Genomic DNA, 27,793 nt, shown 5'->3' with positions numbered 1-27,793 from the left:
GACCGATAGCTGGTGACTATAATAGTACCATAACCGGCGACCTTAAACCTTCAATAAAAATGTCAGCGAAACATGAGCGCGAGCATTGACGTAATACATACGATCGATCAAAAGAGCATAAAGCTCTGCTGCTTGAAACAACAGACAAAAGGATAAATAAGCTGTAGAACGAGAGAAGAAAGTTTCTGTCTTAAAGCATGTAGAGCGATGATTACTTATTGAATTGAGCGCTGCGACGAAGACAATTGTCATTTAAAAAACTCATAGATGCTGTCAACAATGAAAAAACCGTAAGTCTAAGGACCGCATCTATTGCCTGCCTGACATCTTCACCGGCATCAACAACGTGATGTATATGCATCGTATCACTCGCTTCGCTATGTCATTTTCGAAGAGCTGATACAAAAACACAAGATATTTACGCTATTTGGTCAGATCGAACTCTAAACAATGTGTTCAACGCCTAGATCGAGCTAAAAAACACATTATTTACTTTTTTTAGCCTGATCGAGCACCACTCGATTCGATACCTTCTTTATTCGTCGACAAGTAGCTCGCATACGACTCTGCCAGGTTCTCCTCAGGGGGGTCCGTATGCTTAAGTAGTTGCGATATAAATTCAGGCTTCATTTTGCGATCTTTCCAAAACGAGAAAATACCATTCTTGATGTGGTTTATTTCCTCTTGTTGCAAGGTTGGTATTTTAGGTATGTCGATGATTTTCTGAGCCTTGATCACGCTCAGAAGAACAAAATACTCATACGAAACTCTATTCATCACTTCTTCAACCTGCGCCAAGTTCATCGTCCCATGCATGATTCGCTTGACCATCGTATCCATTTCTTCATCCGACTCCCTTAGGATGGGGTCTATGTTTTCGCTCCATTGTTTGATGGACCCTAAGACTTTATCCGAAATCCCAGCCACCTGAAACTTGGCTGAAATCTCGTTGCTAAGGGCGGGAAATCCGAAATGACCATCCAGTAACGTCTCCGCTTCTGATACTAAGGTCAATGCGTCCAAACCAAAATTTGGGTTGACCCTTTCTTCATCTTGAAGTGTTTCTTTTTGTGATTTGGATGTCGCAAGTATGTGCCCTCTCAAGCGGCGGGTGGCCGCAATCTTGACGCGATAAAACTCATTGTCGCGATTCTTTGCAGGTATGGCGGAGATGGCTTTCGAGACGACGTTAATGTTGATAGCTACGACAGCATCAAGGAGCACCAAAGCGATGACACAGCAAACAACTGCATGCATGGCTGTCAAAAACGTTTAGTAGTCGGTGGCTAGCGGAGTGAATTGAGAAATGAGCTGATTGAGCCTTCAGCACAAAGCATTTCAAAGTCGTGCTATCATTTAAAGTCACAGATTGATATGTCAAGGAACGCAGAATATTAAAACGACGTCCGTTCTCAGCTGATGCTGCATACTACCGAGAGGCATGTTCCTGGATGTGAAAAAGCTGATTCTTTTACATAATATTATTTATATACAATCACGAATTTGGCTACAGTAACATGCCACTTAATAGTTTTGATGAAAGTATTTTGTTGTGGTGGCTTCCGATTCGTGGTGTTATCAGATTAATGGACACTCTTTGTGAATCGCCGTTTCTTCTATGATGTCGACAGTTCTGGCAGAAGCGACACATGACGAGTGTGATATTTGTCGAAATTGTGTGAGGCGTGTATTTAGAAGGGTTTTTACATGTTGTGCATGAAAGCATTATGATCTTCTACAAACAATTGTGTTCACGTTGTCCGTATGGAGTGAAGAAACATGAGGTTATATGCATAATGCCCTCTATGCCAAGGATGCTTTTCTCTACATGTAGGTATTTGGAAGTCTGGACTTGATAACATGGAAACGATACACAAAATTTTCGACAAATCTTACAGGATTGGACCGCAATCCGCAATGGGCAAAATGATATAAATCAGGATCGAAGAGGCGGTTTTCAGACCCTCGCACAAAGAAATGCAATGACGCTTTAAATTTTTACCGGCAGTTGCCGGGTTGGCTACAGGATTCGCGCTACTGAAGGAATCGTCCGCGTACATCCTCCAACAGCCAATAATTCTTGCGTAGTTCCAATCTGTGACGTAGTGGAAGCTCCTTCACCTCCCAAAACAAGTAAAATGCGAAAATAAAGTTAAATCGATCGCCATTCATCGTGCATACTAGCTCGGCACTTTGAAGCATAAACTCGAGGGCGCTAGATTGCTCGCGGTGACTTCTTTTCGCAGAAGTAAATTAGTGGCGATTCGTTCCAACAAGACTTTGTCACCCAATCGCGTAACTCTCGCTAGCGAAGTAAAGGTATCGCTGCCTTTTTAAGGAATGTGCCTGCGCTTTCCATGCTCTAGGTCTCTCGATGAACCACAATATGTTCAAATTGCGGAACATTGAGCACGTCAAACATGGTCGCGTTTATTTAAGAAAATGATGAGTAGTCAATTCAGGACTTAAACACTGCGATACCTCTATTGTTGACCTCGTCGTCACTCTGTGGCGTAAGGCAATAGTGAACGTAAGTATTGTCGTGAGAGGAGAGCAGGACCATAAACTCACAGACCTAGGTCTATACATCCTGAGCACAACAGAAATGATGCTGCCGCGATGTATTTGCACAGCTTAGTGAGCGTGGTTTTACATCTTTCTTGGAGACGTTTAGCACTAAAATGGGCAATTTCTCGCGGAGAATGGTATTGATCTATTGAAAAATAGGGGTTCAAGATTTATCATTGCCAAACTCTTTAAGCTGCAAAAGGAATATATCATTTGAAGCATTTTCTTTAACTTTTGGAATACGATTTGCCACCATCTTTCTGAATTCATCGAAAAGCACAGATAATTTCACATATAATAGGCGTAAGAAAATACTTTCTGCTTTGTTTCGAGCTACAATGACCCGAAACAGCAATCGACAAAGATAAGACTTTATATCTGTCCTCCCAGTGTTGATTACATTGCAGTCCTCAAAAAGGGTTGATCGAAAGCAATGTAATATCTCGCACGATATATTGTTGAGCGTTATCGTGTCATACCGTGATAAATACGCGACTATAGTGCACTTAAGCTTCGCTTGCTTAAAAAAGCTTTTAATTGGTGGAGCTACAAGAATGTAAGGACAATGACCTAATTGCGGGTAGTCAAAATTGGAGCTCATTATTGAATCTTAATCTTTCAAATTAAAATTCCGATAAGAAAACTTAAAATGTTCGCAAATCTTACTCTCTAAAAATGTTCCCGTGCAACCAAGAAAGCAATGGGGAAAGTTTACAAGTGTTATTGAGCTGAAACATGGTATCGAAGGTTTTGCATTTGCTTAGCTCGAGTTGTGCAGGGTATAATACTTTCAAGGAAATCAAGTAAGCTGCTTGTACTGTTTCAACACCAGGTAGTATCGCTGTATAACTTAGTCGAGGGTGGACGACTAGCATCATTGATAGAATAGAAGTTAAGCTAGCCTAGTAATAAGGCTCGTATTTGATGGAGAAATAGTATGTTTTCGAGCGGCCCTTAAATAAAAGATATTTGTCAGCCAACGTGTGTCAGTGTTCGTCAAGAGATCTGTTAGCCGTAATATGTGCTGTTAAGGGCTCACAGCTAAGCACTCTAATCGAAAAAAGGTTCTTGCCCTCACCAGAAGTGAGGACTTTTGCGACTGCCCCGCATAGATAATTTTCTGGTAACGACGCCGAGGTATTCGTTGATTAGAGCGATCTCAGTGTCTTCTGGTGTCGATCTAAAAACCCGTCCTGACTTAGCGATACATGGAATTGATGTTACCTTGGAAGAGGCGCTTACCGCGTTTAGCCTTTTACCGCTTCACGGGGATAAAACCTCGTTTCCTTTTTTAAGTGACAGGAAGTATTCTGACACCCCACCACGGAATCCACGGCGATTTTCAGCTCTTTACAAAGAATAAGACCTAGCTCTAGCAAACAAGGTTGCCCTATTGCAAGCGAAAGAGTCACATCAACTATTGCCAACAACACGCTGAGATTATGATTTGAAAAGTCTTAAATCGCTGGCCGCTCGGGTTCAAAAAGCATTTGCGTCAACTTCAGCGAAGCGCACGTCTGCCTATATTTTCGTCTCATGCTTGACATACGATATTCAAAGTACGGCGCGGGCATTTAAGTGACAGCCCATCACCTCAAAATTCCAACTGTTTATAGTCCCGCTTTTCTAAATGAGACAGCTGTATCAAATATCAATAAATGGTCTAAACCAGTGCAAATTTTGCCGCCTATTGCTACGAGGAAGCGTAACGTGATCTTTTTAGAAGAAGATAAAGACCAAACGTATGGCAGGTCGTTACGCGCCACGGCATCAAAGCAAGTATAACCACAAACTACCACGCGATTTTGTATGAGGTTGACACCTTTATTTTACGAGGTTTTGACATCAGGTAGTGCAGTCCCCGGCCCGCCGAATGATTTACAAAAAAGCGGGCCGTTTTGTGTTCTCCGTGCAGTGCTGGAGGTGATCGACCCCACCACGGCTTGCTTTTATGGGTCTGCTCGATTATGGTGGCCTGTCTACTCTCTCGGAATGTGGGTGTGTATCCGAGGCTAAAACGAACCAGATCTCGAATTTGCTCGCTAAGCTTTGCCATTGTATAATGTGCCATAAGACAACCCAAGATGCCTAGAATTGTATCGCTGTGCCGGAGATTATGGTAGCTTGGCATGACAGGGTGATATAGACGCTGCTCCGTCTGCTGCAGAACTCTTATCATCTGAGTAATTCGTAAGAGTGGCATTCGTAGTATGGCTTTTATAAGCTTATCTGAAACACAGGATGTTTTAACATTCTATTTGAGATGTCAAGTGTATAATTGAATGCTTTATTCGCTTTGACCGTGACAAGTCCAGTGTAGCCCAATCATAACTGATCATTATGAACCGCAGACTCCACATGTGTTGGTGGGTTAGTTGTAATTTTGCTCTACACCACGTTCATATGTATTTCTCCTGCCTTAAGCATCGGTGTATTCCTCAGCCGTATTGTCACGCACCCTTCGCACGACGCTCAATCTCATTACGACAGAATTGCTGGCTTTACTACAAGGTGTAGCCAGGCTGATATCCGCAGATTGACATTGATCAACAGCCACATCCATAAAGACCGCAATCACGGTGTCAAAACCACTCGGAGGTTTACCAAAATCATTCATGTGAAACTAAGTATGGCTTTTAGAGACATGTACTGCGTTATTCTACGCAATAACAAAAGTGGAATGAATTCGCTTCAGTACAGAGGTCTTTTTGCACAAGTGCTTCGGAAATGCACAAGTGCTTCGGAAATACCCTATACAACGGAGAGCAAGCATTTCCCTGTATGATCTGCGGCTATAAATCCAATCTAATTTCAGGCTCCATGAACAATAGTTGTCAAAGATTTTTAAAAGACGCAAATCTCCATCAGATACCATGGCTTCCGGTACGCTTTTCGGCAAGCTGCTTTGTCAATAAAACAGCTTAAATGTACCGCCACCGGTGGGATTATCGCTGCTAGCAGCGATATGACCCATCTTACTCGGACATCCCACAAAGCTCATAGTACCGGTAATACCAGAAGCTTTTTGAAAGAGATCGAAATGTAGTTCATATTAGTGAACTACAAGTATTTACCGGAATGAATTGCTTTACTGTCTATGTACGCAAGACTTTTTGACACGTTCCACACGTGCGCACACATGTGTTTACCCACTTGTACATGTATACTTTAAGCTCACTAGCAGTACCACGTTTCTTTACCAAAATGACCATTTGTACCGGTATTACGTGTGTCGTACATCAAACTGTAATTTAACTATCATCAGAGTCGCCAAACATGGCGGGAGTCATGTCACTCAATGCTAAAGCTTGGCACGCCTTTGGAGAAGGTATAGCGTTGCAGGCGTGCGCTTCAATAAAGCGACATCTTAGTGCTCGGATACGTCGCTTCTCAGAATTAGCAGTGCAACATATTATGTGTCGGATCCTCAACCTGAACGGATAACCTTACCAATTAGCGACGTCACTGTTGTAACATGCTAGAATTGCAATCACATGCTCCACTCAAGCCGACCCAGCCCTTACCTTTTCTCAAAGGTGTACTCGGCGATGGATAATGACTATCTCACTATTTTCTTTTCGATATGTTGTGAAGCCGTCGCTATACATGACACCGCATGAATTACATGGATCACAAACGGCATGGAGCTAAGAAACTGCACCATAACATTAACAAAAATATGATTTTTTGCTAATAGCTCCCGATCATTAACGAGATTCTACTTTCAAAAATCTAATCCCAATCGTGATAACGTGTTATAGCGCATTTGTACTTGCTTTAAACAAAGCGCTAAAGCAGAACAGACGACGAGGAATCGTTGAAAGAAGAGCCAGGGTTGAAAAACATATTTGATACTCTTTCTCACTGCCTCAAAGCACCGCACCCCAATACCATTTCATCTTCTTGAAAGTAGATTGGTGTGCTTCGTGCTTTGTTGGGAAGAATTTGCACTGTACACGGCTGGTCGACTCGGCCAGCCGAGAAACCGTTCTTACCCTGGTCAATCAAGAATTGCTTTTGTCTTCGAGCAATCCGCCCACAGTCCACGATTCCCAATGATATAATTACAATATTGGGATTTTGTCGACGCCAAATATCACTTCCCTTCATTGGCAATTATATCGAAATGCATAAACTCAAGCCGCGCTTGCAAGTGCTCCATAAGATTCATGCTATCATCATATTGTGCCTTGCACGACCATGGACTGATTTATAGTCGAAAGAGCTTTGTGCTGAACAAAGGTGTAGTCTGGATGCTGGCATCAGAAGATTAAACGCCACTGGCAAATCAGACAATTCTTGTGTCATAATAGCCATCACGGGGGTATTTCGCTCGAGTACATACCACAGTGAGATGGAATCGCTGTCACAAATCAGCAGCTGATGACAACTCTCCACTCAGTTGAAGTCGGTTTACTAAGATCACTCGACCATGCTCTCAGCAACACATTGATTTTAAAAAGCGTATTTGCGCTGAACACTAGGCTACATTAAGTTTATTATAAGTATGAACAAATCGTCACTTAATGTTTGCCTTTCTAGCGCACGAAAATGAATAAGAAGAATTAATGCCTTTCACCAATTTTGCTATGGACTTTGCACGGCAGAAAGCGTCAGTGACGTTCCATTGTTCTTTCAATTCGGACAATTGTCGTGCAATGTGACGACGCCCAACGTGTTGAGTCTCTCGTAACCACGTCATACTATCTCTCAGAAAAGATTTGAAAAGTCTCTCAAGATAGCAGTTCTACTTTCTGCACTCGGTGCTCAGTAAGCGCTCAAAAAATCCAGCTCCTTTTTCGTTATGAGCAGTGTTGGTGACTTCCGGTTATAAAATGATTGCTCACATCTCTTAGGGGAATTTTTCCGGCTACCGAAAACTTCCGCAGCATTGAGAGAAGTCTAACATCCTCTAAGACTAGTTTGGTCATTCGACTCACGAGAAATTAGTTGGTCTCGTCACGAGCCGTGAATATTTGCTGCTCCACGCGTTGGGCGCGCCACAAACGGTAGTGCTGATTTAGCAGTAACTTTACATCATGACATAATTATAATTAATTTCTAGCTTCAGAGACTGACCCTTGTGATTGGAACTTACAGTCTCCCAAATCCATGGGCTCAAGCACAGAAGATTGCGACTCTCAGTCGCTTGCACAATCTACAAATCTAACGCAGGAGACAACTGCTCAATCTGTTATTAACGTTCTCCTTAATACACATTTTGGGAGCCGGCATATGTAGTTGTCCTTTTTCGTCTTAACATAGATATGACCGACTCATTGCCTCTTTTGCCTTTCGAGAGCAGCGCGAGGCATCTAACAATACAATATTACACGATCTTAAATCCCTTGTCCTGCACGAAACGTTTTGTAGTTTTGTGTTTTATGAAAAAGCTTTTGGCTTACTAAAAGGGATAAGTTTATGCCTTGTCATTGCTCTTCCAGGAGATATATGAGGATATCATGCCGCCTGATTCTAGGCCATAAACTGCGAAAACGCTCCGCACTGTTAGAGCCCACATAATAAAATTGAAATTTTATGAATTCTCCAACCCGTTACCAGTGATCTTGTCGCCAAGCGCAGAGATTTTGTAATCGTTTCTGTTAAATCAATACCTTCGTATACTGCCTAATCCGTTCGCATGTCGCACATAATTGCACGTGGTCTGAATTTTTAAGAACGTAATACGGCTTCTAGAAGCTAAAAATGTCGATAACAGTCGCAAAGACCCTGCTGTGAGCCAAATCTCTTTAAGCAAAAGTCGCTATTTAGAGTGCTGGGTCCCTTTGGCTACGCCCCCCCATGAGGTACAATGCTATAGAAATCACCCCCAGCTGGAACAAGTGCTGACATTTCTCTTAAAAAACATCATCAGCTCTTGCGTGGGAGTAATATGCATGGTACTTCTCAGCCGATATCGAATGGGACATGCAAGTCGCAGATTTCAGGTACTATTAAGGTTAACATTTTGCCGGCAATGCCCGTGGAGCGAATTAGTAGCTTAAAAGTATATCGCTTACATTTGAGCATGATTGAAGTTCATCGCCTCTGGTGTGCTCGTAGATCTTACATTCCTAGCGCGCCCTTTTGTTGTCGCGGTCCAAAAGTTGTACTTTTGATTTTTGCGACGACCGCCGCGCTCACGAAATAGACAGATCAGATTGACCCGGATGGCCTCATTTCGAGTCGCATTCATTAGGAGCCTATTCATGAAGATGTTCATCGTTGTTGCACCCGGGTTGGGATCAAAGTCATAGCAATAATTGAAGTTCTTGATCCATGGGGGGAGTGCGCAAATTCTCGCCTTCTTTGAGGGATCAGGATGATTTTGTGCGCTTCCAATAGGATTGGTAGGACGGTGCAAATATGCTGCTTCTAATTCATCGTGTTAAGAGCTTCTTCTTCCCACAATACTGCACGTAGCTTTTCATTGTCGCGCGCAACCTTTTAACATTGAAATCGCAAGCCTAACGTGCTGGTGCCCCGTTTTGAGAACGGCTGGAAGCATGACCATCTTACTTTCATTCATCAAAAGGGAGAGATTGTAATAATCTCAGAGACAGGAATGATTTAAATCAACATCCTTCAAGGCGGCACTGGATGTTATTCACTGTCATATCATCAAGCTGGTTCGCACCGCCAGCGATGGATGCGCATCCGCAAGGCCACGCTTAGCCAAACCTTGAAAGGTCCGATAAACCGTGTACCGAGCATCGTCTTACAGACAGGAGAAATGCATGAGTAAGAAGGTTTTTAGCATTTAATAAGACCAGGTCTCCGACCTTGAAGTTTCTGACAGTCCCTCTTCCTCATCCGTCTACATATTCTTTTTGCCTGTCTTGGGTTTCAGCGATCGTATCGCGAACGTGTCGTAAGTCACTTAGTCTGGTAGACATGAAGTCATTGACTGTATTACGCACAGCAAGCGGAGGCTGACATCAGCAATCCGCTCAGCTATTCCTGTGCAACAAATCGAATCTCAGCACGGGTCTTGGATGCAAATATCATATCGTCTACAAACAGACAGCCGATATGAAGACATATTCGAAACGGACTAAATACACGCACTAATCTGCACCACAGCCGTCGAAACCTTTCTTTTAATGACTCCGGGTATAGTATTGTTATAGACGCATGCTGCATGCTTTAACCCACAGATTACCTTTTTTAGTAAACGTACGTGATTTCCAGCGTTCTAAATGTCGGACTGGTATCTCCATGTATACACGGCCCTTTAGCTCGCGGTTTAGAAATGCTGTATCTGCATCTCATTACTCAATAATTTCTGCGACTCATACCGCCAATAGAACGCGAATCGAGCTTATATTCGCCACGAGGTACATATCAGAGAATCCAACTTCTGCTTAAAACGCTTAGCCATCCACACTGCCTTCAAGCGTATAATCCAACCACTCTCGTTAGACTTTTTGGCTAAAACCCACCGAAGCCCAATCGAATGAGCCGTTCTAGCATATATGCGAGTAAGTACCATATTTTCGTGTTATAGCAGTTAAGCCATCAGTGCTGTCCGCCATGCCAATGCCTCATTGCTTGTGACTGCCCCGGCGTACGGGAGTGTCAGGCGCACCGTCGATCCATACTGTATATGCTAATACTGCGTCAGCAAGTAATCCATTTCCATCGTTTCTTTAACGCTTTGGAGATGGTGTACCGTTTGTTTTTTCTGACCTTTATTCATCACCCACTCCGAAGCCATCTAGTAGAGATACTGTCTCGCGAGATCGCCTTGAATGTTCTATCCGCAGACGAAACACCAAACGATTCTCCTTGGACGGTCGCAGGGCATCGTAATCTGCCAGTTCATGTGCAGTCGGCGTCTCATCTTCCCGTGCCAGAGGCAGTTGCACACGTGTATTTAGCTTCAACTCAACCTCATCCATCGTATTATCGTTTACGGATTCTTCGACGATCTGAATGGATTCGATCGACAACGGACGTTGGTTTACCAGAATCGGGGCTACTGCCGCATCCATCTCTTTTATATCATATGTGAGCGATTCTTGTCCTGGGTACAGTGTATCGTGTATACCGTCCACTTCACGCTCGTCAAGCCTAACCAATCTTGCTACCTTGGCATTAGACACTTTCACGTCGTAGATACGGTATCCCTTTAAGTTTTCTGTGTAAACGAAAATCACACAGTTAAATTTGTTGGGATAAAGCTTCGTCCTTGTTGCGTTGTCGTCGTGAGAGCACCCTGAGGGGAAAAACAAACGCATATGCTCCGTTTGCGGCTTCACCACAAAATCTACCTCATATGCCGTGGTTCTCGATCGCTCAATAATTACAGACCGATTGATTAGATACACTGCGGCGCTGCACAGCTTCTGCCTACTGTGGCGTTTACACGTCCTTGTATCGCTACATGCATTGAGCCTTCTCCATGGTCGTATGGTTTATTCGTTCAGCCACTCCGTGATCTGAAGTTTTGACCGATATAGTTTGCCGAGTATGATGCTTGCCGAGTGAATCTGTCTTTTAACGATTTTGGTAGTGGAGACACATGATTTATTCTCACTGTTGGTTCTTGTAAAATGTGCCTTGAACTCGACACGCTAAGTGGCAACTTCGGTCTTGTTCTTTATGAAGTACGCAACCACGTCACGTTAGAAATTATCCAAAACAGCCATTTCGCAACGTACTCCTCCTTTTGTAACCGTTCGCATTGGCCCCATCACATCGGTGTGAGCTGACTTTCGCACGCGTGATGTTTTGTGCAGGGATGCTGACGTAGCTCTTTGCTTAGAGAAAGCTAAGCGAAGGTCTCCAACATTACGTCCTTTCCAAGAACCAGTACGAGTAACGGATTGCAATCCGATACTTTCAAATACCAAATCCTTAATCAAGTCATACAAACAATTATGTTCGAAATCGAAAAATTATGCCTGATTTTTTTAGTTGCGGCAACGTCTCCAATATCTGAAACCATAGGTTTCCTGATTAATATAGCAAAAACTAATCTGCCACGTGGTGGCATCTTGTTACGGTGTAGCCAAACCACTGTGTGATTACAATAACTTGTGAATCCACACCTATCTATGGTCGCACCATCTTGTCAAATAAAAGTACGTGCAACGCCGTTACCCTCTCCGTCATATCCTCAATTCACATTTAACGGTCGCCTCATACGACGCTCGCGTGTCTGAGATAACTTCACGATCCTAGAACAACTTTAAACATTTTTCGCTTCATGAGCCTTGTGTCTTCGACTCACAAAACACCCTATCTAGCTGGTACCGAGAGCGCCCGTGCGCTAAGCCCTTCTTCTTCTACACAGAGTGCATCTGCGGACACTATGTCCGCTGCTTCATAAGAAGCATATCCAAAGCCCTCGGCAACTGAGCGCAACACACCGCGCCCGCTTTGGGCGACAGATTTCCTCATCGAGGAGTTGGCGGGAGTCGACTAATGTTGGACACTACTTTCCCAGCATGGGATGCGAGGAGGATGAAGCGCGCCAACGGCGCGACGTAAGCCCAGCCCAGACTTTGCGAACACCATGTCCGTTCCCGACCTCTCATCTACCGGAGAATCGGTATCATTGCCAATGACCTCGACGAGGCACAGAATCAGCAAATTGAGGCTACTCATAGGACGGCTCTCCTGCACTCGTTTTTACGTTCGGTCTTAGACATTCGCGTGGAATACGGCTTCTGCTCGGTGGGTCCGACTACTGAAGCAAAAGACGCGATCGCTCGATCGTTAGGCGTCTACGTAGTCGGGGCCCTGGACACAACATAAGCTGAGCTTGATCAGCGAAAAGTTCTGTGATCTCGCTCGTTGGTACCATAAATATTCCAATGGATCGGTACCGCGCTCGATTTCGAGCTCAAAATGGTGGCGTTTCTGTACCCGCAATGCGGACCATCCCTGTCGTGCTCACCCCTGACAAAACCGCCGCCGATAGCGACGAGCTCCCCGAGCGATGGGTGCAACAGCACCGAAAACTTTTTTCTCTGTATACCTTACAGCAAAGCCACAAGGAGCTGGACGTGCGCGTTGAGCACCATCTTTAAGTTGAAATTGCCAAACTCAAGGCCCAATGCTGACTTTCTACGTATTGTCGACCGCTTACATATGGAACAATTCATAACGCTCCCGCGAGCTTTATGAGCTCGCACACGGGTGAGTCTGTGACCACAACAGCTCAGTGCAGTAGCTTGAGCTCAGCTCATTGCCCTCCGGCTTTCTTGGCAGCTGCAGAGAAGCATGGTACGCGCGACGAAGCGAAACGTCATGATCTTCGCGATCATAAGCGTCTACGACGTCCGGGCAATGGCACCTCAAACCCCCCACGAGTTCTCGGAGTTTGGGTATCCCCACCACTTCACTAGACATAGGATTAAATTCCGTTGACGGGCCCACAAGGCGTTCCACGTGGTAGTGGACGCCAGCATTCTCATCGAGGAGAGTCGGTAGTGAACGATGACAGACTTGCGATGCTCGTCGAGCGTTGGAGGATAAAGTGCGTCATCATCGGTATTTCGCGGATCATCCCTTCAAAGTCGTCTAACGCTGTGTAGAAGACCTTGAGTGCGTGGAGCACTTTGTGCACCGTCTGCCTCGCGTTGTGAAATATCGTTCTGTTGGAGCGGCTCCTAGCCGTCGAGCAAACAAATACGTCACTTTGTGTGACGATTGAGCGCCTTGCGCCACTGTTGATGGAGATTGTTGCACTTTGTCCTCAAAACCAGTCGCTGGTTCAACTTCTGAGGGCCGAGCGCATTTGGGCACCGATCTGGCACCAACGCCTCCGGGCTTTCTTGCGCCAGATCCCGGTACGGCTTAAGCAAGCCCACATAACACACAGGGTGGATGCGCATCCTTCTTGGAAGGTTCAGCGTATATGCAAGGGCTTGCTTTGCCACGACCTTAAAAAGTCCAATAAATTCGTAAACGGAGCTTCGTCTTAATGACAGCGGAAAGTTCGCTAGATCTCGCTTGACCAAGACCTTGAAAGGCTCAATAAACCTTGGTCGGTGCTTCGTCTTAAAGACAGCAGAAATGAATGTGTATGAACGTTTTTAGCATTCAATAAAACCAGATATCCGACTTCAATGTTCTTATCAATTAGTCTTCCTTTTTTATCTGCATATTCGCTCTTCATGTCGTGGCTTTCAGCCATTGCGTCGCGAATGTGTAGAATGTAACTCAGTCTGGTATACAGAAGTCTCCGATTTACGCACGTTTAGGGGGCTGACATCCTCTAGCCGCTCGACTTTCCCACCCCACCAAGCGCTGAGCCATGGTATTGCGGCATCAGCGGGACGCGAGAAGTAACAAGCCCGTTCACGTAGAACGGTGTGTAACCGGTAGATGAATGTACTGCATTGTTCAGAGCAAACCCTACGAGTGGCAACGTTGCACTACAGCACTCCGGCGTCTCCGCGCAGACGCTGCGAAGAACGTCTTCAACAACGCGATTCACACGCTCAGTCTGACCATCGGTCTGCGGATGGTCCGCTGATGACATTTTCAACGCGGTTTCAAACACCCTAAGATTGCCGATCAAAATTCCCAGTGAAGCATGGGTCTCTGTCCGAGACAAGTGACCCCGAGTGTCTATGTTGTCAAAAACACGATCTACAAACAGCGTCGCTGTACTCACACCGTCGATGGTGTCCGGCACTGCAGCAAGATGAGCTATCTTGATCAAACGATCCACGAAGACCACCACACCCGTGTTTCCCGCCAAGTCCGGCGGCAAGCCAAACACAAAGTCCATACTCATTAATTGTCAACACTCAAACTGGCCAGCGGGGCCGCCGCATTCGGAGAGGGTTTCACCCCCGACACGTCTCACACAATGCACTCGAGCACCGCTCTAAATGGACGATACGGCTCTTCTCATCTGTGCATTCGTTACTGCACGACTGTGGACGAAGATGTCGTTGAAGTATGTTTGCGCAAACGCCCGGTAGGGCCTATACATTTGCGCCGCAAGACCAGTAAATGTTGCTGGTACATTTGAAAACACTTGGGGCATCACCAGCCATACCCAGAGCATCCTGCTCGGAGCAGCCACCGCTGTCAGCGGAATATCACTCTCTCATGAACAAGTGGTAATACCCATCGACCAAGTCAAGTGCATTGCATTTTTTTGTAAAGCCAACCATATTGTTCTGGAGAACACTTGTCCTTGGAATCGGCGTCTGTACCGGAATGGTGTCAGCGTCGAACTTATTATAAACGTGAGAGATAGGCCACTTGCTGTTCGGCTTCCGGACACAAAAAGTGGGTCTCGAATGGGGATATTTTTTCTCACGCACCATTCCTGCTATGTGCTTCGCACAAACAAAGGTGTCATTGACGTCAAACTGCTCCTTGAACAGGTGCCATTGGCGTTTTACGCCGTAATTGGTTCCCGGAACTAGGTCGATCTCATGACGCACACCTCGGTCCAGAGTTAGGACCGTCGGCGGATTTTTGGGGTCGACGACTCGAGACTCCTTCACCAAAGGATAGTACGGATCCCAGGAATCTTTAGAATCGATGATCCAGTTCGTGCGTTCAGCTTTCTCTATGGGTTCTCCAAGACAGCTTCATCTAGATGTGACGACGAGTTAATCTCCTCATCTGGTCGTATAATGACCACCTCGGCTTAATCGCCTGCCTTCAAGGTACCTTCGAACTCTTCGAAGAACATCTCGTCCAGCTGAAAAAGAGCATTTACCGCGCGAATAGCCTCGAGGGTGACGTCACCGTCTTCCTTCCCAGTCATAGCGCTGACAAGGGTATATAGCTGTATGCTATCGTCTACGGTAGACACCCCCCGGGTCAGGGCCGATGCCGTGCGTCTTGCAGATATCATACAGCTTTGCCGTTCCTCTCTATAAAGATATTACATCTCATCAAGACCAGTAGGAACACGCACTTGGCATCGTCCAGTGTCACCACTCCCTGATCCATCGAAGCCTTGATGTTATAAACTGCGCTCGATGAAGAGCTGCTATCTCCGCAGTCATCGTCCACTGGATAGCATGTCACTCCAGGTGCATCAGAAGGGCCCTTTAGAGATGCCTCGGATCTCGTCCAGCCATACCAATGTTGGCATACAGCAACTACTTCGAAACGTAAGTAGTGTACTATGGCTCTCAACACGCATCACAAGGGTCTCGCCCTTGATGCCTCGGACCTCGTCCGACCATGTCACCCTTGGCATGCAGCAACGGCTTCATAACGTGAGCGGTGCTCAGTGAATTACGTTCCACTCCACGTGCACCACTGGAGCCTCGTCCTCGGTGCCTCGGCGCTTGGTCGACCATGTCACTCTTGGTATGCGGCGACTACTCCAATACTTAAGCAGCGCTTATGGGGTTTCGTGCCACTCCACGTTCAGCCCGCGAGCCACGCTCGGTACTCCCGAACAAAACACCTTTGTTGCTTGACAGCTTGGATACTTCAATATCGAGCACGTTGACCGTCTTGTTCCAGTGTCGCGCCAAAAGCGCTTCTGCTTACTAGCAGAGGTGGGTTTATGACTCACCAAATTTCCACCAGGAGACGTACGCGTAGCGCCCAAGGTCCTCGACCTCCAATCAATCCATGGCTTCTGGTGGTATAACCATACCATACCAAAGATAAGGTCATTCATTGCATCCAAGTCTAAGACTAAGCAGCGTCTACGCTATCAAGTTCAAGAAACTTGACACCGAGGTCCACAGGGACTCTCGGCACAGTGACACGATTTCCTGTCGCTAAGCACACAGTGACGGTGTCGCTCAACCGTGGTTCCAGCACATCAGCATATAGCTGACTTCTTTCGGTCGTGAAGCGTCGAGCATAATTGTTCGACGCCCTAGATCAATAAGGATCTTCCATGGGTTTTCAAAGTCCTTAACGGTCGCTTTTATGACCAGCAAGCCCGGCTTGTACACATGTTCCGTGTTCAAGAGCAGGCAGCTCTTCGGGGCCGGGCCCTGATGCGCTCGGTCTCTTTGAGGCACAACAGAACTCAGTTCTTCCCTAGTAGGCGCAGGACATCGTACTGGTTTTTTTTGTTTCCCCGCGACAAACCAGACTGATTAGAAGCAGGACGTTGGCTCGACGAACCTTTTCGCGCCTTGCGCAGAGGACAACCAGTCCGAAGGTGACGGGCATCACCACAGACAAAACACCGTCGGGTGTTCAAACGCTGCTCGGCAGCTCGGCGATCTGCCTCCTCGTCCTTAGAATAGCTGAGGTCCATGGGCTCAGGCTCGCTCGACGAGCTCTAAGGGTGGGCATTCTAACCATGTCATGTCAACATAAAGACGAATTTGGTATTCAATGCCATATTCACCGCTTCTTCAAAAGAACATAGATGCAAATGGAAGACTTCCAATCTGGCCCCGCCAGTGCGGAGGCACTTCATAAAGATGGTCTCCGCGACCGCCTTTGCGAGAGGAACGGCTTTCATCCCGGCAATGAGAGTTCTCAACTCTTTGACTCAGTCCACCAGCTCCTTCTTACCCTATAAACCGCAAGGAAATGCGAACGCACGCGGTATTCCTTATGAGGTGGCGAGAACACTCGCAAAAGCTGGCGCCGCAGCTCCTTCCAGGAGGGGAACGCCGCTCCAACAGAAGCACCGCATGTCAGTGCCCATTCTTACGATCGGGAACCGAGCTCGGTGATAGCTAGCGCCGAGTGCTGTTGCTTGTTCTGGGGCATGGCTGATGCTCGTCCTCTCTTACCCAAAGCAAGAAATTCTCTTCATCCTTACCCTCAAAGATCTTAGTGGTTTTCATGAGCGGCCTGGGTCGGGAGGAGTCATTTGTTTTGGACAGTAGCGTCATGGACGCAGTCGACGCTGACAGCTTCTGCTGTCAGTGCTCTAACAGAGCATTTTCATAATTTAAAATCGCCTCCAGGCGCTCAAATTTCGCCTCGGACCTTTCGAATCAAGGTAACCACGTCCTCAGCAGGGACATCAGCTTTCAAGCCGCATGCCCTGAGGTAAATAGAATTACTCCTCCATCCTCACAGAGGATCGGTTTAAACGACTCAAGGGTAGGGTGCTACCAAGCGCAGCGAGAGTGCCTTAGCTCTTTGCTTAATGGAAGATAAGCTAAGGTCACCGACCTATCGTACTTTACAAAAAATAGCGGATCGCAAATCGATTTCTGAGGGTACTTTAAACCTTGACCAAAGTAAGGAGGCTCTTCCGCTCAAAATTAAATCTGTATGTAATTGTTGTAGTTGCAGCAGAGTCGCCGAAATCTAAAACCTTAGGCTTTCCTAATATTTGTGGTGATGCCTAATTAATATGCTTACGGTGCACATTGTCGAAGTCACTGCAGACTACAACCTAAACGATTTCAAGTGTGATGGTGTTGCGAAGATTGTGTTGATACAGTCGAAGGTCGATTCAGCGGAAGTACACTCATCATAGATCAGTGATAGATGATTCGGTATTGAAAAATTTCGACAGCGAGTGGAATCGCTCAGATGTTCGATTTCTGGATGCTCTAACTACTCCTTATTACTCACTTGAAATACAAGACTGACGTCTTTAGTGCAAAGCCGCCTTTTTGCCTTCGACCCGATGATGGAGCTCAGAGCGAAATTGATCGTGAATTGGTTCAAAGCATTCAATGCTTCGAAAGCGGTCACTGTCGCGAGAACATCGAAAATACATCGATAAGTTTTTTGCTCCAAAAGCTAGCTGCTGTTCTGATAAGAGAGAGAGCTTATCCTCTCACAACGCGCCGAAGTTTTGTGTCAGCGCTTGCCAAATGGAAAATGGCGTATCATTCACGCCTATAACAAGTTGAATGCACAGACGATTTCCGCTAAATCGCCGATTTCACGAAAATGTCATCATCCACCGAGTGTACTTGATTTAGTTAATGTATACTACCAAATCTTGATGAGATAGGAAGACGCCTTTTGATAGCCCGTCCAGTATGTGGTTGGGGTGGCTGGAGATGGCACAAGGAATATCCAAAACCCCCAGCAACGTTCAATCGATTGGTATTCCATCTATTTCACCACTGGGACGCTTCGCCAAAACATATTTTGACGATATTTTCGTTCATTCGAAGGGCGAAGATGACTCATCTTTCGAATCAATGCACTAGGAACATCTCCGTGCGGTTTAGAAAGTAGACGTGAACATTCACTGCATGCGAAAATTCGAAGAGTTTTTTTTCGGCGTTAACAAAGTACCACTCCTCAATTGTGTGTTCGTGCAGACCCCGACAAGTCCAAAGCGACTAATGTCTCGGACTAAAAAATTTTTTAGTAGAAGGATTGGTTTGTCCAATTACCAGCATCGCTTCCCGCGTAACAACGAAGAAATGGTACGCCCATTAATAAACTTGCTGAAGCAAGACGTACCATGGGAGTGATCATCAACTTGTGAAGAAGCACTCCCTTAATTCAAGGACAGTCTGATGGAAGCGCCATTTTTTGTAAAACTAGATGATATAAAGTGCATAACGTGGTGTGTGATTTCAGCAATCGGTTGTGCACTATTGCAATAAGACTCAAAAAGATACAATCATGTCGTGTCGTTTCAAGCACAACAGCTGAGGCCAGCAGAAGAAAACCATGTCCACGACAGTGGGAACTGTCAACAAAACGTGCTATGGTGAAGTTTTGTGTTAACCCCGAAGTCTCAGCTCTGATTGTCATCAACACGGATCATGAAAGCTTGCGATATGCAGTTCAGTCTTCTCACTTGTCACGGCGGATGGCTCGCTGGCTGTCATACTTCGCGAAGACAACTCCGCGGTCGTGTACAAACCGTTTGATCTGAACGATCTAGCTAATACATTGTCACGTCGCCCGGATTATGAGCTAGCCCATATTAGCGATATCAAAATCTATGATACGTCGAGCGTATATTGAGGACGAACAGTGTGACTTGATCGTTATGGAACTCTCATCGATTGATAAAGAACTCCATGACAAGTGTCTTGTCCGCTTGAAATCATGGATGCATCTTTATGCATGGAAGGGTGCTCTTAGTTGCCATGAAGTTGCACATGGCGTCGAGTCATGAATTGTGGTTCACACACGATGATGTGAAGTACACGATCATGTATGGGGCGCGTTGTACACCGACGGCTGGTCACTGTGGCCATAAGAAGACCAGCCAATGTCTCAATGCCCAATTTGGTAGCCCTGCATGTACAAGTGCGCTGCGCGATATATGAAAACATGGGATCACTTTCAGCGTGTGATGAGAATACAGCACATGCAAGTGTCACTGCAGAGTCCCTCTGATTCTATTTCATCTAGAATACTGATAGTCACAATGAAATTCTCGTCGACAGACTCAGCATGTAGTCCGCATTGCTCCATGCAGCAATTTCATTGATTTCAAAGGTTCGGCTAGATTCTTCATCAGAACTTCGTTTTTTGCAAGCAAAGGTTGTCAGTTTGGATTATAATCTAAGAATCAAATTGTTTTCTGAGAATATTTGATTCGAGTTCTTGACAGGCGCTTGGATATGTCTACAGTGGTACACCCGGCGACTAATAGGCGAACAGGGCGGGCCAACCGAGTGGTCGGTGATGTGTTGAGAATCTTCTGCACGATAAATTCCGCAGAATGGAGTTTGTGATTACCATTGATCGAGTTTGCTATGAACAATTTGGTGCATCCATCCACTGAATTAACACCATTTTTTAAAATTGGCTTACGACACCCACTTTGTGCGTTGGGTAGCGTCTCCGATTCAAGTAAGGTAGGAGCTGGCAAACAGTTGCTTTTCAAATTTATACAATCAATGATCCGAAGGTGAAGCGCAAGTGCAAGCACGCCACTGGCTTATTCATCATTAGTCATCTGAATGTGATCACACGGGTTGGAGATGCAATGACCAATGCACAAGATTCACAAAAGAATACGCAAGTAGACGAGGCTGTCAAGGCAAAGTGTCTTTTACTGCTGAAATTTATAAGCTACTTAACACTAAGAACTTATCAGATGCGGTCGCAAGCTTGGGAAGTTGGAAGCTATCACCTCGCTTCAGCGGTGTATTCCAAGAAGTGTCATGGATTGGGATGTTTCCTCTATCGACCAGCCATACCAGCTAAGGACACATCTAATGATCTACGTACGGCTTCTCGAACCCTTTTATAGCGACGACGCGATTTCTTAACTTTAACGTACCGCAGGGATGTATCAAAATGGCTTCAAATCCGCGAGGCTTAAAAGTCGAACCCCTTGGTGTCGTCGCCTCGGCATCATCTTATAAATATCTTAGATAATTATGAAATTCAGAAGCAACCAAACGATCGCGAGGGTCGGATCGTTGCCGAGAAGCATTTGGCTGCTGATCGCGTTGGCGATTACAGTGGGAAGCATATCCACAAGAACCAGAGCGAGGTCAATTGGCAGGAAGCTTCAAATCATCAGCAGTAGCAGCCGCAGCAGTAGGGAAATCTTCTCCAATTGCTGAACGAGATTCTCGATTGCGTCCCCGGGCTAGCTTTCAGGACCTAATGCGAGCCTGCAGACTTCGCAAACGACTCGTCGAGCATTTTCCACTCGTTATCGCGCCCTCGACACCCCATCGAAGACCTCGATCATTTGCCGATTTACCAACGAAAGGAGTGTCTCCATCTTCATCAAGTGCAATTCCAAATCAGACAAAGATTGTGGAGTAATCACAAATGAAGCTGTGAGAACACTTTCTTCGGGCATGTCCCCTCTTTTCGATCGAAATAGAAACTGAGAGCGACGTTCGCGGTCGGATGAAGCTCTTGTTGAAATGGCTGGGTTATCCAGCAAACGAAAATACGCAGAAAGTTGTAGTCGTATCCTTCGCGACTGTCCCGATATTGTTCTCGCCTTCGATGCGAGATAGAATCCAGGTAGGGAGGTTCGACCTTTCCTCTTTTCTATACCTCCCTTTCGTCGTGAACTCGACTATTAGACAGTGTGGTGCGGGCTCTGTCTCCAGATGTCGAGTTCGATTGTGCAAATCCGTGTGACACAAAATGCTCTTTACTACCTAAAAGTCGAAAGCAATTTGGTCATGTCAAGTAATTGTTTGTCTCGGCGCTGAATATCTGTGTCAGAAGGTAAAAACAAGCCAAAAGGTGAGTAGATGAATCACCCTCACAGTAACTACTTCAGGAGAGGTGCTAAGAGATAGACATGGTTTGCTCCAGATGCTATCCAATGCACCAGCTTCAATCAATTTTTAGTGAGGCAATTGTTTTGGCTTCACCGTACATATGAACGAACGAAATATGTCAATGTCGGGATGTCGATGTCGATATCATTACCGAAAGCTTGAGAGCTGCGCTACAACAAATTCGCATAAATTCTCAATCCAGCAATGTGGGCAGCTTTTTTTTTGCCACTGATGTAAAAATGGTCTTCGAGCAGATCACACAACGATCCAGCCACAGTAGATTGACTGCTGCCGCCATTAAAAGGGATCTATGAAAGTACTTGACATCTGAAACCTTTCTAGGCGGAGATCAGAAACAGGCTCAAGTCCAATCCCCTTCTCAATATTTGCGGCTTGGAATCAAATGCCGTCTTTTGGCGGTACTGTCTAAAACCTGTCTTCATCACCTTGTGCTCGCACATTACAGGCGAACCTGCGCAACTTTACCATATACTGCGCAGCAACTTGATTGAGCGCAACGTACGAAGCTTCAACGGATTAGGCCTCCCTCGTGCGAAGTTTTTTATGCAGATCTTGAAGCTGCTCATTGATGTTCGATTTTCAATTCACTAAACTTTGCCCAGATTTGTCGCCGAGCGAAGCTGGTTACAAATGTTTTATGCTCTACGCTTTACGCTCAATAGACTACATGACATGTGGTTCCTTGAAACGAAACAAGGAATTTTTTGTTGCCGCGACCGTGCAGCTGAGCTGCCGACTTGAAGCTGAACATATCAGTGAGGTTTTACCAGCTTGCTTCGGATTTTGCGTCGTGAAAGAACTGGTCGCACAACGGCTCGGACAGTAACACGGAGTCCAAAAAGATTTTAGAGGCGTCGGGCCATTGAACACTCGCATGGTATTCCATCAGCTAATCAATGTGAAAGATGCCTTCATGATATGGGCGCACATATACCTCCTTATTTTAGAAAGTCCATGGTGACGAGTCGCAATAGAAAATACAATCTTCCAACTTGTAAAATGTAATGTCCTTGTTCTAATCCTTTCAACTGCAGAAATGCCCTTCTTAATTGTCTGTGGGTTTTCCGCTTTGAAAATAAAGTCAGTCTGGTGTCGTTATTGTGTTTTGGTGTCGCCAGAATTTAATTTTATTATTTAAAAATTAATTTCACGACTAAAAGCTACTTTTTAAAGTGTGATTGTATCAATTTCAGGCTACACCATCCCGGTATTTAAATTTGTGCCAGGGTAAAGTACAAGCCTGACCGGCAACGTGTGCTAGTGAACACGCATATATGGCTTCCTCATCTCATATTGCACTGGCGGCTTCAAGCATAGACAACGGCGTTTAGATCAGACGCATATCTATTGCGTAATCGAAAGATTTGAGAAACAAACGCTTTTAACTTAACCTTGAATGCTGTTATAATTACGTTTTTCGAAGTGCGCTTGTTTTAAGGCCTGCTGTATTTAGCACGGATTCACTTGATGCACAACGCGTTGTGGTACCCCCTTCAAATACAGATATATGTATGATGCACATGACACTTTTCCTGGAAGACATCGTGTGAGGGAGAATACTTGAGGCATTGTGCAGATGACTCTTTCTAAATGGATGATAAGTGCTTATGTATGCGTGTGTGAGACACGTCAAAGAGAGAAGCATCCCGCATGCAACGGTCCGTCAGCAACTTTGGCATAGTCATTTTTTTGTATGGATAATATGCAGACGCACAGGTAACAATATATGGATTTTCAATAATACTGATTGAAAAAACAGAAATCTCGCTACCCGGTGCCTGTGAATATACAGTAAGATGCGTATAACTCGAATGGAGACTTTTTAAAGTCAATATTTCAAGAAATTTGGTACACCATATTCGATATATTGAATGCGGACCATCCAGACACCAATGGTTAAAGGTACTGCGTTAATAGCATCGTGATTGATTTACACGCGCAAATCGACGACATCGCTCGAGCGACATGCCATTTATATGGTCTAACAAACTCCACGTGATTTTGAAACTTTTACGAAATAATTTTTGCTTGAATGGAATTGATTCTACTCTTCTTGTTAATATCAGTCCAATCGCACTTTGAAGCAAAACAACGGTTCAATCTCAAAGAGGTTGAGCCTCATAAGACAAGCGCGTGGTACTGAGGCTGCAGCTAAGACATGAAGACGAATTATTTTCGCCACGAGAAGAAGATTTGGCGGATGAAGAGCAGAGGATGTGGACAACTTTTGTTGCTGTAGATGAAAAGCATGAGAATTGACGACTGGAAAATTTATATGAAGTCGACAATGTTTAAGAAGACATGCGTTTGACACTGTATACAATTAACGAGCGGCGACAGCAACTAGTTGATTTTATAAATCAGATTCCGTACAGATATGGATAGTCGGTACGTGAACTATGCGGAGATCGACGCATATGAGTCACTGGACGACTTAGCTGATATGCAACGCGACACTGAAGATCGCTGCTTTGCCGAACAGGAAAATTAATGAAGCTTGATTGTAGACATTATTCTAAGCAATATTGTTTGTTCAAGTTGTGTTTTGTATTTTCTGTGCAGCGTCATATCCAAGCCTACACAAAATATCACGAAACAGTATGAGTGGTGACCCCCAGAAACCTTGACATGTGGATCTTACATACTTTTCTCTGTCAAGAAGTGCCACCGAAATTTGGCATGAAGTGTACGTTTCCAGTAAATTACTGACAAAAGGTGTCTCGTACTTTTCATCCTGATCGTATTGAGTAATTCATTAGTTCAGATGAAACAGAAGTCGTTAAATCAGCTTTTTAATTTGAAGACCTTTTCTAGCGCACGAACCGGCGCGAGTAGATTGAAAAAGATGTATCTTAACATTTTATTATAGCAACCTCGAAAGCGGCATTCTTAAATCCTGATAACCTCAACAGGCGATACCACGGCCGCCATCTTTTCGACTCTTGACACACATCTATGGTTGTAAAGTGCAGCATGGGATGTGTATCAAAAGTGGAAATCAAGCAGAAATGCAATAGGTAGCCACTCAGTAGCCAACAATACAATGTTTTTTCTCGCTTGAGTCCATTGCAAATCGCTCAAGAATTACGCAAATGCTGATGAAGTCAACGTACTACATGTTATTAAAATTGACAGCGATGGAAAAGTTCGATTGAGTGAACATGTAAACGTTATTGGAGTCTCCGTACATTGCTTAAGCACGCACACCGAAATATTGTTTTTCCTCAGATCAAGATCGAAACACACTTTGCCTTTAAATTCAGTAGTCATAGAAGCACTGAAGGAGTTTAGAATGTGAGGACGCTAGTGCCACGCATTCTTATGCAGGATGAAGAAAGACACGATCAATTGCAAAATGTACTCGAAAATCAAGTAAATTTGCAGCCTTAATAGCGCGCTGAATAAGCGAATATATTAGCGAAACATGAGCGCGAGCATTAAGAGGCATACGATCGATCAAAGCGCATTCAGCTCTGTAGCCTAAAACAACCACACGAAAGAATAATTACGCTGTCAAGAAAAGAAGAAAACCTCTGTCACGTCGTCATCGATGACAAGGCCGTGAGTCCAATGACCGCTTATGCTGCTTTCTTGATCTCTTCTTCGACTTCAACAATGTGATTTATATGCAATGCATCGTGATAGCTATTGTGGTCGCATACAACCTATAAAAACAATCCTTTCAGCGCCAAGACGAAAACATTTAGTCTGATCGAGCACCACTCTTTTCGGGATTCATTATTCACCAGCAGGTAGCTCCCATACGAATTTATGAGATCGCTCTTAGGGACGTCAACCAGGTTGCTCTTGGGGTCGGCCACCAGATCGCTCTTAGGGTCGTCCACCAGATTGCTCTTATAGTCCTCCGTTTGCACAAGAATTTGCGACAAAATCATCGCTTGTCACGCCTCGAGACTTCTTAAACTCGAAAGCATTATTATGCGTGATAGTATGCCAGGTATTCGTCTTAGATCGATGATTCTCTGAGCCTTGATCACGTTCAGGAGGAAAGCAAAGCAGCCTTTAATTCGTCCAGCACAGTCCGAGTTTCGAATCTGCGGCCGTCCCCTCCGTAATTTTCGTATCAGTCACGCCGAATATTTCATTCACCGGATCTAAGGCCGCACAGATACTATTAATCGGTGGCTTGAGCTCTTCCAAATTTTTGAAATATCGAAGTTTATGGCGAGAAATCCAAAATCGATTCTCACAGTAAATGATATGCCTTCAGAAGCAACGTGCTTATATCGCGAGATATCAAAATGCTTACTTGTCAGTATAACCTCTTTTGTTCATTCTTTCTTCATCTTGAAATGTGTTCTTTTGTGCTTTGGATGTCACAAGTATACGGACGACCCTCTCAAGCGGCGGGTCGTCAATATCTTCCCGCGATAAAAATCATTGTCGTAGATATGACGGGTTTGGCTTTCTCGACAACGTAAATGTTGATAGTTACGACAGCATCAAGAAGCAGCAAAGCTATGATGCACCAAACAGTTTCATGCATAGCTTTCAAAATCGTTTTTCAGTCGGTGGCTAACGGACGGATCCAGAAATAAGATACGTGAGCCTTATGCAAAAGCATATTTAAAGTCAAGCTATTAATCAATTTCGACGTCCGTTCACAGCCAATTCTATATTGGCAAAACCAAGAGAAAAGAATCTTGAGCAAACGAGCCAATCTTTCATCAGAACTTTCAAGAGGCATGTTCTCGATTGCGAGTTAGATTGCTACATTTGCTGACTGCAAGACAAAACTGTTGGATGCTACGTGCAGTCTCCTCCACGTTATTGCTATCGAAATGTCAAAAGTACAGTCTCGCAGCTAGTGAAATAAATTAAAGCCTTTGTGTGCGGAAGATACTCTAGAGTGCTAACCTTGACAGGATGCTAGCAAACAACTCCTTTTAGGTGTAAAGAATCCCCAAAATACTTGGCTCGCACTTTGAACGCGAAAAGAGATGAATTAAAGCGTTATGATATTCGACAATTATGGATTTAGGCAGACATGCTTTGTGTCCTGTTTAAATTTCAGTATTTGGAAGCCCGCACTTGGCAACACGAAGGCAATGTCATGTCGACAAATCTCACAAGAACGCACCGCAAAATGATCAGGATCAGGAACGGGATTAGGATCGGGATCATTTGAACACACAACAAAATTTTGATATTTTCTCGGTAATTGTGATTTTTGTGGCTGTGTTGGCTACAGGGTATGCCGTATTGCAGATATTGTCAATATATTTGCCGACAACCAGAAATTCTTGCGAAAAGTCCAGTATCCTCCATCCTGGAGCACAGTAGTAGCTACTTGACTTCCAAAAAAAAAGTGGATCGCCCTTCTAAATGAAGTTGAATGGATCGCAAATCATCGTACTTACTAATTCGACACCTTGAGGCTGATAATCCCCCAGCGCGCTGGATTGCTCGCGGTAGCTATTTTTCACAGTAGTGATTCCGGTAGCGACTTTTGCAATCGATCAAATTTTGCAAAGCAAAGTAAAGATATTGCGGCATTTTCAATCATATGTGACACCGATTTTCATGCTTTGGATCCTTCAGATAAACCACAAATGCTCAAGTTGTGGAACGAAATTCTTGCAGAGAACATTAAATATGCTTGCGATAGTTAAAGTACACGATGAGCTGTCAATGTGGAATTTCAACACTGCGAGTACCCTTGTTGACCTCGCGAGTCTGGCACTCTATTGCGTGAACACAGTTGAGTCGATGCTTGAGCTATGTATTGTTGTGAAATAAGCAGAGCCATAAATTGACAGACCGAGGACCTCATACCCTGAGCACAACAGACTTTATGCCGCCAACTTTGCCGCATGTATTTGCGCAGCTTATTGAGCGCGGCTTTACATCTTTCTTGAAGACGTTTGACACTACAATGTACACCATTTCACGGAAATGGCATTGATCTATTGAAAAAAGAGGTTCAAAATTTACGTCGTAATGCCAATCGCGAGCCTGTTCTTCAACCTGTATATGCAAAATGTCATACATACATATGATTTGAAGAAGCATGGGCTATTGTCGAAGTTCTAGAAGAGGATTTACTACAATCTGCACGGACAGGACATTGGCAACTCGCACAGTAAAGC

At 44.8% G+C, this 27,793-nt stretch overlaps 6 protein-coding genes across 6 annotated transcripts; 1 reads left to right on the top strand and 5 right to left on the bottom strand.

Annotated features, from left to right (window-relative positions):
• Positions 1-456: 456 nt before the first annotated feature.
• Positions 457-1,257, bottom strand: PHALS_11173 (RxLR-like protein; the record flags this gene model as incomplete). Its single annotated transcript, XM_024726724.1, has 2 exons — positions 457-473; positions 531-1,257. The coding sequence occupies 2 exons, from the start codon at positions 1,255-1,257 to the stop codon at positions 457-459; spliced, it is 744 nt and encodes a 247-aa protein (XP_024577372.1).
• Positions 1,258-10,259: 9,002 nt separating this feature from the next.
• Positions 10,260-10,562, bottom strand: PHALS_11172 (uncharacterized protein; the record flags this gene model as incomplete). The annotated part of the gene is made up of 1 exon (XM_024726723.1): positions 10,260-10,562. The coding sequence occupies one exon, from the start codon at positions 10,560-10,562 to the stop codon at positions 10,260-10,262; it is 303 nt and encodes a 100-aa protein (XP_024577371.1).
• An 11,270-nt stretch (positions 10,563-21,832) lies between these two features.
• Positions 21,833-22,123, bottom strand: PHALS_11171 (uncharacterized protein; the record flags this gene model as incomplete). The annotated part of the gene is made up of 2 exons (XM_024726722.1): positions 21,833-21,970; positions 22,109-22,123. The coding sequence occupies 2 exons, from the start codon at positions 22,121-22,123 to the stop codon at positions 21,833-21,835; spliced, it is 153 nt and encodes a 50-aa protein (XP_024577370.1).
• Positions 22,124-24,216: 2,093 nt separating this feature from the next.
• Positions 24,217-24,542, bottom strand: PHALS_15484 (uncharacterized protein; the record flags this gene model as incomplete). Its single annotated transcript, XM_024726721.1, has 2 exons — positions 24,217-24,417; positions 24,489-24,542. 2 exons carry the CDS (start codon positions 24,540-24,542, stop codon positions 24,217-24,219), a joined length of 255 nt encoding a protein of 84 aa, XP_024577369.1.
• Positions 24,543-25,261: 719 nt separating this feature from the next.
• On the bottom strand, positions 25,262-25,579 carry PHALS_11170 (uncharacterized protein; the record flags this gene model as incomplete). Its single annotated transcript, XM_024726720.1, has 2 exons — positions 25,262-25,348; positions 25,430-25,579. The coding sequence occupies 2 exons, from the start codon at positions 25,577-25,579 to the stop codon at positions 25,262-25,264; spliced, it is 237 nt and encodes a 78-aa protein (XP_024577368.1).
• PHALS_15482 (uncharacterized protein) lies at positions 25,580-26,634 on the top strand. The gene has a single exon (XM_036407463.1). It carries the CDS (start codon positions 25,946-25,948, stop codon positions 26,123-26,125), a length of 180 nt encoding a protein of 59 aa, XP_036263161.1. The 5' UTR covers positions 25,580-25,945; the 3' UTR covers positions 26,126-26,634.
• Positions 26,635-27,793: the final 1,159 nt, after the last annotated feature.

Source organism: Plasmopara halstedii (genome assembly GCF_900000015.1).
Source record: "Plasmopara halstedii genome assembly, contig: Scaffold_526, whole genome shotgun sequence".
Taxonomy (NCBI): Eukaryota; Oomycota; class Peronosporomycetes; order Peronosporales; family Peronosporaceae; genus Plasmopara; species Plasmopara halstedii.
The sequence above is the reverse complement of the archived record's forward strand: the minus strand, read 5'-3'. Positions and strand labels throughout refer to the sequence as shown.